Here is an 11344-nt window from a genome sequence, read left to right as displayed (position 1 = left end):
ACGACCTGAGTCAGACGGACGACTCGTAGCTGATTCGAGCTCTTCTGCAATTCAAACCCTGGAGCTCCTCTTGGTCGCAGCGGGCGCTCACATGCAAAGTCAGAAATACCGTGATGCGTTACAACTTTACCAAAGAGCAGCCACAATAAATCACGGCCGACCCGATGGTGGCGAATCAAAGCCATTGACGATGTCCGTCACTATGCGGGTTCACCGCATTCGTGCTCTTGCAAACGCCAGTCTTTGCCTCCTGAAACTAAATCAGAGCGAACAAGTGGTGAATGCTGCGACTCTGGTAAGACTAGAAGAGACCGCGCGGAAAACAAATTTAATCAGTGGGACACAAGTAGCAGCGTAAGTGAAAGTCACTCGGTGAGACGGCTGTCCCGACCGAGACTAAATGGCTGGGATACATGTGGGATGCCATGACAGAAAACCGTCTGGATCTGTAGTGCCCAGGAACCCTCCTCGTTTAAGGGCCAGCACAGCTTCTGGTCTTGCTCAAGCTTTGTCACACGCTGTACCGTAATTTCGGTGGTATCTAATAGCAGGATGCGCCGTACTCTTTTGTTGGCACCTCCTCTCCAGTCTGGTAGAGAATTCGGTTGTGCAGCGATGGTGCTCTCGTTACGAACTAAGCTGTACGCATGCGTGGACGAAGAAGCACGTCAAACACTTGTGCCTGCGGGCATCTACGTTTCGCTTAAACGTCTCTTGCAGTGAGCTGTGTTTTTCGTAGGCGCTTGAAGAGATCCACCAGCTGAAAAACCTGGACGCTGCTGAAGGGCGACAGGCGGTTCCCCACGAAGTTTTCAAGATCGAGCTCGCGTGCATATCGAGACGGTGCGAGCATAGTAACCGAACCATTCGTTAGGAATGGCTCTCGCCAGTATAGTAGTCGCAGAATGGCCAACCCGACATCTAATATTCACTGTTTTTAGTCCTCGCCCATGCACGCCTCACGCTCAATCTACTCCTGTTCTGCAGCGGGGTACACGTAAAAGGGTGGAAATTCGCCAGCACACTTGCCAAGCAGCCACATTGTATCATTTCTACGTCGCCTGTCAGCCGCATTTCTGACTTTCTGTGTTTGTACCTCCAGAGGCCTGGCCCTGCGTTCTTTGCAGGTTCGGGAGCAATCCTCAGGTGATGTTCAGACAGTTCACCAGCTGGCCAAAGATACTATCAAAGGAGCCTGATTCACGTTTCGAGCGAGCAGGCTTCATTTGTGAACTGAAAGTTGTACGCTTCCGTCATTCTGTTAATCAGGTGTACGGGGGACCCGCCTGTACTGCCACGCCAACGAGTGCTCGTCGAGGGGGGACGCAGTACTATTGTGAATCTTTGACTCGTGAAAATACACAGACACCCTCTAACAGTTTCTCGTATAGCGACTGAATCTAGGCTGAGTCTTTACTGATGTCAATTCTTCAAACTGAAAGGGCTGCAATTTTGGTGAGTGTGTATACTTTTGGCTGAAAGAGGACAGACGTCATTAGTTTTGCGTTGCGTTGCTGCCTCTCGGGTTGTCCAAAGATGATAAAACAATGCCATTGGGTGTGCTATGACACGAATTTCGCCTGGCCTGCAAAAAATCCCGTGCTTTAACGATTGGGGGCGTGTGTGTCTAACAAGGCCCACGACTGTCTCACATGCTGTACCAGCGAACGTTGAATCAACACATCGACGTGACATAAATGTGCAGGGTGGCGCGGGGAGCTGTAGACGACACTATATAGTCGAACTGTTTTGGAGCAACGGGAGCAGCTAGTGCGAACAACCGAACCCTGAAGTACAAGATATTTGCGATGAGCACAATAGTGGCCGTTGCCAGCAATCAGGTACCTGGGCACGTCTCTGCTTGTTTCAAGAGGCAGCTGGTGGAAACCCGTTGAGCAGAGAGTGCGACAGGTGAGTTGCGCCGCAGCAACAGAGACAGCCGCTGTGCAGTAACAGTGGATGGCCAGCGTGGTGACAACCAGTCCACTTGTGCCTTGCAGGGAGAGGTCTGGCGTCACACTTTGTCATTTTCTTGCTCACCAGTTGTGACGTCTGATGGAGGCTGTCACGAGCACATGTAAGGTGGAGCTTGTGCTTCTGGAGGCAAATACTGTCCACGAGGTACATTCTCCACACGGTTGCCGGCCGGTTCGGAATCTCAAATCATCCTTCATTACGTTGCAGATGATACGGTTGGCTAGCAGACATTGGCTACCAGTCGGGTGTGCGATTGGGGCTGCGGCCATTAACTGTCTTACGGAATGTCCCCCACCGTAGGAAAACTGCTACTCATGCTCGTCGACCGCTGAACGATGAGTCCCTCCTGCGCATGGGCGTGTCTCTGAGCAGCTAGTCGTTGACATACCGGTGTACGACGGAGCGTATATGAGTGACATTACTGACAAAAATCTTTAATTGGTTTTCTTGGGCAGAGCGCGAGGCACAGGGGTCGATTCAAACCGTACCTGTCGGGTTTAGTGTCCCTACTTCCTCCCCTCTACGCACAGACCGCTCTACCGTTCTCCCGTCGCAGACAGCGCGCTGTCCCTCCTGTGCCAGCTTCGCGCCTCATCGCGCCAACCGCGGCGACCGCGCTGATGTTTCTCGGAGTCGCCAACCTGCAGCACAGCTTCACGCTATTCTGTTGCCCCACAAGCGCTCTTCCCACCGACTCCGCCTGTCCCATCCGTCCGAGGCATGCCCCTCGTTAGTTCCCCTAGCAATTGATATATTCCAAACGTGGTAAATGTCTACTTGATCCCGTGTCACCACGAGGATCGAAACACACCATGGTCGGTTTCGAAGGCGCAAGACCTTCCTCACTTTTCTCGCTCCTCGGCAAAAAGCCATGCACTTCCCCACGACTATGTCAGATCAGTGCCCCTTTCCGCCATAGCGCGCAGATTCCGGTAGCACACGCTACCTTCGCTGGCGTGCTGGCTGATCGATTCCGGACTAATGGGGTTTGGCAAGCACTTTGATATAGCCAGATGGTGAGCCGGCTTGCCTTCCTGGGGACAGTCCTCGCGGCTTTCAGCTGCTCCTTGAAGCAACGCGTTCTCTGTCCCCCGACTCCCAGCAAGATCCCCGTAGCTTGGGTTCTGTCCCGAGATCTGTGCGCGGCGGCCTTCGTTTGTCTACGAAATCCCCGCTTATTTCCTGGTGCTCTTGCTGCTCGCGATCCAGATGAGGACAATCCCGACAAACAGGAGACCCGTCGTCTCCCGCTGGTTGGTAGTCAGAGTCAAGGAGAAGGGGCAGAAGAAGTGTTTCCGCCAAGCTCGCCCGCTGCAACTGTAACCGATGAAACTACAGGGGCACCCGCGGCTCCGCCAGCCGTACTTCCGGAAGGCCCGTCCGGTCCCACGCCTGATTTGAGCGATGCCAGTGAGCTATAAAACTCTTATTCCAAACAGGCAGGCGAGTGATCAACAGCACTCCCTAAAGCTCAGCCGGCCTCAGACTTGCATATCTCTGTATTCCAGTGTTCTGGCTGTACCAGCAACTCTGTCTGTGATCCGGATTGCCACTCCATACAGGTATGCACCACGTCGAACGTCGCATACACCCCACAGCTGTAGCGTTCCTATTCAGAACAGCCGATACCGTTGGACTCTGGAGATAAAGTGGTTGCATCCTACGAGTGGACGCTTCGATGACTGTGTTGACAGATGGTGTTTTGGTGGTTATCAGGCAACCGACCAACAAGACCCGCAGCTGCACTCAAGCGGCGAAAAGATTCTGGGTTTAGAAGCTCTGCGCCGGCGGGCCTAGCCCTTGCCCGTACCGTGTTGGTGCCAGGCCTTGGACCTGTGCCATACGGACAGCTTGCAATTGAGAAGCTGAGGCTGGAAGCGGGGCAGCTACGGGAGGAATGGGGGAGTGAGGCGACCTATGTGGCGATGAAAGTTGGACACCACATGGTGAGTCAATCTTCCCTTTCTACCCCGTCACAAGCTTCACACTGGGCCAAGGCGGCCACACGGTGGTACCGAAGGTGTTCAGAAGCAAGGCTGCACCAGGCGACACAAATGGAGTCGCAGGCAAACAGAATACAGGAGCAATTGCAGGCAGCTGGGGTACAGTTCTCCAGCCCTGGAGGAGACGGTTCGCTACGACTCGGAACGAGCGATCAAGCCTCCAGTACTGGCGGCGACGCGAGCGCACCAGGTGAGTTCGCAATCTCCTTGACGAGAAGGGGCCGTGGTGCCGAGTAGGCACAGTTGTGCAGTCTGGATTTTCTGGCCAAGGCTGTTCAGAGATGGAAGTGAATCGGTCTGCGTTTTCCCGGGGAGCCTTGCCCCATGACAGGACCAGCAACGTCCGTTATTGCTCGAAGGGGAATTTCCGGAGCAGCTGTATGTCAGCCACACAAACTATTATTCACTGTTTACTGGCGAGGACGGCGCGTGTGTATATCCACATGATTGAAGAATTTACACGGATGACAGGGGTTTCCTTTATGGTGTGTCCTCTGGCTCCCAGGTGCTAAAACCGAGTCATCGGTTCCTGTAGTCGATAGGTTCACCTGTTTGCGGTATGGACTTGACACGGCGAGAAAGCAAGCTGCTGCTCTAAGGGACAAACTAGAAAAGAAAGAGCTCTGTATTGCGCAAGTAGTCGCACTTCGTGTGGCGCAGTCAACGAACCACAATCCCACTGACCGTCGCATAGCGCAGTGGTCAGCCCAGGCAAAGTCTCATTTTTCGGACAACATCCCGAGGTGGCAAAAGAGGGCCGCGAAGCTGGAGGCCCTGACAGCTGAATGGGAGCACAGGATTGCCACAGGCGCCGTGCAACACGAAGAGCCGCATGAAGGCACCTCCTCCGGCACAGGAGCACCTCAACGGGCTCCGGGATCAGTGGGTATGACACGTCCTGGTACGCCCATCTTCCCCCTTGCAATGGCAGCTGTCAATGCGACAAAGCGCCCAAGGCTCACTGGTGATAGCTGGTCTAGGGTCGTACTGTACCCTTGCATTGCATCGCGTGCATCAGTAGCTACTGACGATTTAAGAACTCTGGGGATCTTCTTTCTGCTCTGTTCTGTGTATCGGGCATGCTGAGCAGTTGATCGACTGGACTAGAGGAGCGATCGAGGTACTCGGTCGCGTAGAGCCAGAGTCAGTCAACCTGTCATGGTGGCGATCATGTGGATCCCACACGTCACCGCTTCAGAGTTGTTTTTTGGCCGTTGCATGGTTTCTTGTCTTCTCAGCTGCCAAACGTCGTCGGCCTCCGAGACGACAAACAAGATCCGAGAGCGCGACAACTGCCGTCACGACTGTTCCACCTGTGGGCGGCGCTTATCCCGCCACGGAACCGGAGGGCTCACTACGTGGGACACTGCTTGGCAGCACTGTTGAGTTGCCAGGTACTGGCCGGGTGTCTTTCGCCCAACTTGCTATTGACAAGTTGAGACGAGACGCTGATAGTAGACTCCACCAATGGCGGGATCTCGATAGTCACGTACGGAGCACCATCGCATCCCGCATGATCCGCGAGAGTAACCGAAGTCCATCTCCAGCGATGCTTCGCCGATGGGTACACACGGCGCAGGCCAGTTACACGTATCGCTCATGTATTGGCCACCAGGAAGCCAGGGATTTGAAAAGCATCGCCGAGGATATTGAGAAAAAGGCTGCAGCAGCAGGCGTCTTGCTAAGAAGTTCCCAGGAACCGACTACGCAAGGACCTGAACCTCCTAGTCAACAGCCAGCTACACAGACCGACGGGATCTCAGGCGGTGAGTTTCTGGACTCTCTCCAGACGATGCAGCCTCAAAAGAGAAGGCTTGTTTGACCAGGGACGGCAGACGCTCTCTTCCAGATCTGTTGTCTTTTCGCTGGCGACAATCCCTTCGGTCAGGCGGCGACAAAGGTGTCCGGGGCCTTCACCGTTCAGCGCTGGCTTCCTGTCTCTCGTCTATGGCTTACTCTGAACAATGTAAAAGGAAACATGCCTAGTTCTCGTTAGGTGTATCGCCCGTGGTATCTGTAAACGCCACAGAAGTAACTGCTCACCTCAATCCCTTGCATAAGAGGTTCGGCCGGGACGGCGACAAGTGACCCCAATAGAGCGTGAACGTAACCGTTGCATCTCTGCAGAACCCTCGATCGCTGCTGCAGGCCCGTGTTGGTGCCGTGTTGACCTTGTCAGGATCTGCACACACATCGGCGCCCGAATGTAGCGGCATAACGTTCGCACACATTGCAATTGCCGACCTACGGAGACACGCACAACAGATACGACAGAAATGGTGCACTGGAAGGGACGTGTACGTTCTCACCCAGGTGGCAGAACGTATGGTACGTAACAACATGCCATCGCCACCCACTCGTATCGTGCGGATGTGGAAGGCGGAGGCGAGTAGCCGACATTCCAAGCACAGTTCCGAAAGAGCAAAGCAGGCCGACGCACTGGAAGCTCAAGCGCTGGCCCTGGAACAAGAACTCCGCAACCTGCTTGCGTCTTCATCGGGCTACGAGCCCGAACCGTCACCTGACGCCGAATCGACTGGTGAGTCTCTATTGCCGCAGTAGACACGATTCGATCTAGGGATTTCTCTGCCCTTCCCCGCAACTCACCATGCCGTGCGCAACCAGCCTGTACGGTAGATGGTGTGAGCGGCCGCGCAGTTAAGCGCAGACACCGAGCGGCGCGATCACTAGGAGTGACGAAAGCGTTTCGCGCGTAGACGTAGGTGGGTCACAGCATTGTGGAGCTGTGTCGGCATCGCCAGTAGTTGCTTTCACCAAAGCTTGAATGCGCTCGGTGGAGGGAAACGGACCTCGTCTTCAATTACCCCGATAACGATGCCGCACGACGGATATATTTGCTCAAATCGGTTGACCGTGTGCCGTGGTGAATCCGGTAAACAAAAACATTCAACGCTGAACCTGATTCAACTTGCTTTTGCCTCTCTCAGCGGACCGGTCCAACGAGCCCCCGCCGGGCAAAAGGAACGCAAAACGGAAACACCTGACTGAGAGCAGTGCTGGCAGCCCCGGTGAAAGCACTTCATGTACTGGTATTAAGGCTACACCGAACTCACTTTGGATAACTCCTATCGCCGCATTCTCCATTCGGGGACTACGACAGCGCGGCGGTAGGGGCGCCGACGCATCCCGCGGAGTCCCTGAGTCGTCTACACCTCAACCGTCCGAGCCGAGTGGGGGAGGTTCGGATGGAACGCCTGGTCATTCTGCAGCAGCAACCGAGCTCGAGCCCCTGACTACAGGCCAGCAGTTGCCAGCGCGCCCTGAGATAGTTCCCGCCGGAGAAACCCCGTACCCTTCTGCCGCCGGAGCAGCCACGCCCCTTCCCGCCTCCGAAGGTGGCCCTGCCGAGATCGCGCCAGTCCCCCCAAAAAAGAGACGGCTTCTTCATTTTGTAGCCGCGCAAAACACCGAGCGCCCGTCATCGCCCTCGCTAACTGCCGCTCCTTTCGGGAGGCGTTCGCCGACACCAACACAGACCCCAGGGCCGCCTCTGGCCTCAGGCCCCCACCTGCCGCCCTCTCTACCGGCGGCACACGACCCAACATCTGCTTCAATACCTGCGCGCCTTCCATCATGGACGTTGCCGCTCAAAAAGCGCCCAGTCCGCCCAGTCCAAGAACGTGCAACTGTCATCCAGTGGGCAGCCGCCAGCACCCCCCACAGCGGGCACGGACCCTTCTCGTCCGGACCCCTCGCGACACTCGGCGTTGAAGCTTTATTTCGTCCTCATCTACCTCCTTCTGGAGGGTGTTCAGAACCAGAGTCGGCATCCGGGACTGCCTCGGGTGGTGACACGCCTATACGACCTCGCACTCTAGATCCCCAGTGACGTCTTGTCTCGCACAGCTCAACAAGACCATCATTAGTGTCCTGGTTATTCGGCTGTGATCCAAATTGCTGGGTGGTATCATCTGCTCTCCCGCTCGACATGAGGGGCCGTGACGTACACGTCATACGGTCGTGTCGCCTCAATTTCTGAGTACTGGCAAACTGGGCCCGAGGCTGCACGCACACAGAAGCAGACTCCATAGAAGGCGCGGTTGCCTTCCGGTAAAGTAGCGAAGAAGTTGTTGCATTCGACGCGCCGCGTTACAGCGGCTAATTAAGCAGCTACCGTTGCACGCATACCCACAACGAATGTAGGCAGTCGACTCACGCGTTTGTGCGTAATCAACTTAGCCGCCGAGAAACCACCCAAATTAGCAGCAGGCTGCTGTATGTTTGTTCTAGGAGAGCACTTGCCGTACTGAGACCCTTCTCGTTTTCACTTTCATGAAGCGTCATTCGCCGCTAGGCACCAAGCACGCACAGCGTGTACTTCACTGCCGCAGCTGAAAGTTCTAGGAATGGGTAACGGGGAACAGGTGTGGTTGGCATCCGGCTGTCGAAAGTGAATCACGTTTACTCTTCTGCGCCAAGAGAAAAACGTTGTCTCTGCTGCTGCGAGTGCACCTGTTGATGTTGGTCGAGGCGGTCTGGCTTTCCGTCGGAACGGGGCAGCTTCAGTGAAGCGTTATGGAGGATAGGGTGACTCGATGGGTTTCTAGACTGCAGCTCAAATGTGGTGCCACACCGTGTCAGTCTCTCCAACATAGGCACGGCGACGCGCTAGGTCGTGTCGAGTTCGTCGCGCGGCTGCAGAGGTAACACAGAATGCGTATGTAGTTGTTCGCGGTTCATGCCCGTCGGCAGTGGAGGCCGAGGAATTCTGCTGGAACAGATGCAATCAACAGCGCCAGCATAGCGGTCGGCCACAGCTCGTAGCTGTCGCGCCAGTTGTAGCAGTCACTGTGCAATCCCATCTTGCCATGGCATGAAAATGTAGGGTGGAGCAAGGCGTAGAAGACGAAATTGGGTATTAGGTTTTGTCTTCAGCACGCGGAAGAGACGGCGCGCAGAGCCGAATCAAGAAATACACCATAGTCGCGAAAATATTCGTGATTTTCGGCGGTATGCAAAGAGCTGGGTAAGTTATTCTTTGAGGGGGCATTTGGTAAAAACCCTCCGAGCAGAGAGCGCGAAATACCAGTCGTGCAGAAGTAAAAGAGCTGTGCGATAAGAAGCAGTGGCAGATGGTAAGCGTGGTAACGGCGCGGTCGGATGTTGTCTAGCAGATGGAGCTCTGGCATCAGGTCTTCCCATTTTCTTGCTCCCCTGTTGGGCCTGTAATGGAGGCTGTCAATAGCACATGCGCCATGGATCTTTCACGTGTCAGCTCAAATCGGGTCTAGGAGATACATGGCACACAAGGTGGGTGTCGGGCTAAGACACTTATAACCATCCTTCGTTACGTGGCAGGTGCTAGTATTGGCTTGCGGGACATTGACCACCAATGGAGCTTGCGTTTGCGATTGAGGCAATCACACGCCGTCTACGCAGTCGCTTCCGCGACTAACGCTGCTGCTCATACGCGTGGGTCCCTGACTGATGAATCCCTCCTCCGCGTAGAAGTGTCTCTGAGAGGAGAGTAGTAGACCTCCATTGTAGAATGTAGCTTATATCAGTGGCACTACCAACGAAAAGATTTAATTCCATTTCCGGTGTGGAGCACCACGAAACAGAGTTGACTGTAACATAACATGCTTTTCCCAGCATCTTCACCCCCTCGTCATTGAAGACTTACCTCGCGACGGTTCTCCCGTATGATACATCACGAAAACGAGTCAGTGCTGACTTCGCGCCACATGCAGGTTCACCGCACCGACCCCGCAGATATTTCTCGGTGTTGCCACCCGACTGCTCATCTACATGCAACACTGCAGCCCCACTAACCCTTGTCACACCAACTTCCGCCCGTCGTTCTCTGGCGGGGGCATGGCTGTCGTCAAACCCACTACTGATTAGCCGTGTTCACAAGACGTAACTGTGTACCTGATCCTATATCACTGCCAGGCTCGAAGACCAATAAGCTATCATTCAACCGACATCGGCCTTCCCCTCTTGCTGCGCTGTGCAGAGAACCATGTTCATTCCCGTGCTTCAGTTTGGGATGTGTCCTTTTCCCCATATCGCCTAGAGGCCTGTATGGCACGCGTCCTCGACGGCTTGGGACTTCTGGGTTGTAGGAAACAATTTGATATAGCCAAATGGTGACCCGGCTGCTGCCGCGGAATCAGCCCTCACGGACTTCAGCTCCTTGATGCAAGTCATTTACAGCCCCGCGAGACCGGGCCGGATCCTCCTGGCTTGGTTTCTGTCCCGACACCTGCTCGTGGCAACCATCTTTTTCATACGGATTACCGACCCATTTCCTGGTGCTCGTGCCGCTCGTATTCCCGATGATGACGACCAGGTAAAGCCAGATAATCATCATCACCCTCTAGCTGGTACTCGGAGTCCAGACGAAATGGCAGAAGCACTCCTTGCCGCCAGTTCGCCGTTCTCCGCTGGGACCTCGAGCACTGCAGAGGCAACGGCGGCGCCGCCAGCAATACCTCCACAAGACGCTGGCAGTCCCTCGCCTGAGTCGAGTGATCCCAGTGAGCTGTAAACTTCTATCAAACATCCTGTCGTGTCAGCAACGTCAGTGTGCATATATGTGTGGGAACAGCCGTGGACATCTGTATATTCCATTCGCATGGCAGTACCGGCAACATCGTCTGTGATGCGGATCGCCGCTCCGACCTCATATGCACCAGACCACCGGTTGCATACACCACACAGCTGCAGTCCTCTCTTCAGGACGGTCGCCACCCTTCGGTGCTGAGCGCGATTAGTGGCATTGTGTAAGTGGTGACAGCGATAGCTGCCGTGGCAGGTGTTGTTCTGGTGGTTATCAGGCGGCCTACCGACAGGACCCGCAGCCGCAGCCATACGGGAGAGGGACTCTGGGTCCAAAACCTTCACACCGGTAGGACTAGGCCATGCCCGTACCGTGTTGGTGCCAGGCCTTGGATCTGTGACATACGGACAGCTTGCGATGAGCAACTTAGGAGGCAGGCGTCGACGCTACGAGAGGAATGGGTCAGTAGGGAGAACTACGTGGCGCGCAGAGTTGGCCAGCTCATCGTGAGTCAAATTACACTTCCGACTATGGCACAAATTAAGCGGTGGAAGACATTTGCGAGAAAACGGTGTCGAGAGCGGGCACCGGTGCGGCTGCGAGAGGCCCCAAATCTACACGAGATGGCAGACACAGTAGAAGCCAAACTGCAGGCAGCTGGGGTGCATATCCCGAGCTCTGGAGGAGACTGCTCACCGCGAGTCGGAACGAGCGATCAAGCGTCCAGAACAGGCGATGTTGCAAGCACCCCAGGTGGGTTCTCAGGCGTCTGCGTGATATGAGGGGGTCGTCCTTGCGGACGTTGGCAGTTGTGTCGATCTACTGCTTCTGGACAACCATG

The 11344-nt window shown here is 55.2% G+C and overlaps 2 protein-coding genes across 2 annotated transcripts; both read left to right on the top strand.

Moving 5' to 3' along the window:
* Positions 1–2990: 2990 nt before the first annotated feature.
* On the top strand, positions 2991–3398 carry NCLIV_002040 (hypothetical protein; the record flags this gene model as incomplete). Its single annotated transcript, XM_003879702.1, has 1 exon — positions 2991–3398. The coding sequence occupies one exon, from the start codon at positions 2991–2993 to the stop codon at positions 3396–3398; it is 408 nt and encodes a 135-aa protein (XP_003879751.1).
* A 522-nt stretch (positions 3399–3920) lies between these two features.
* On the top strand, positions 3921–7830 carry NCLIV_002030 (conserved hypothetical protein; the record flags this gene model as incomplete). Its single annotated transcript, XM_003879701.1, has 5 exons — positions 3921–4170; positions 4486–4866; positions 5219–5746; positions 6160–6519; positions 6929–7830. The coding sequence occupies 5 exons, from the start codon at positions 3921–3923 to the stop codon at positions 7828–7830; spliced, it is 2421 nt and encodes an 806-aa protein (XP_003879750.1).
* Positions 7831–11344: the final 3514 nt, after the last annotated feature.

The sequence above is a fragment of the Neospora caninum genome, chromosome Ia, assembly GCF_000208865.1.
Source record: "Neospora caninum Liverpool complete genome, chromosome Ia".
Lineage (NCBI taxonomy): Eukaryota > Apicomplexa > Conoidasida > Eucoccidiorida > Sarcocystidae > Neospora > Neospora caninum.
Note: the sequence above shows the minus strand (reverse complement) of the source record. Positions and strands in the feature narration are given on the sequence as shown.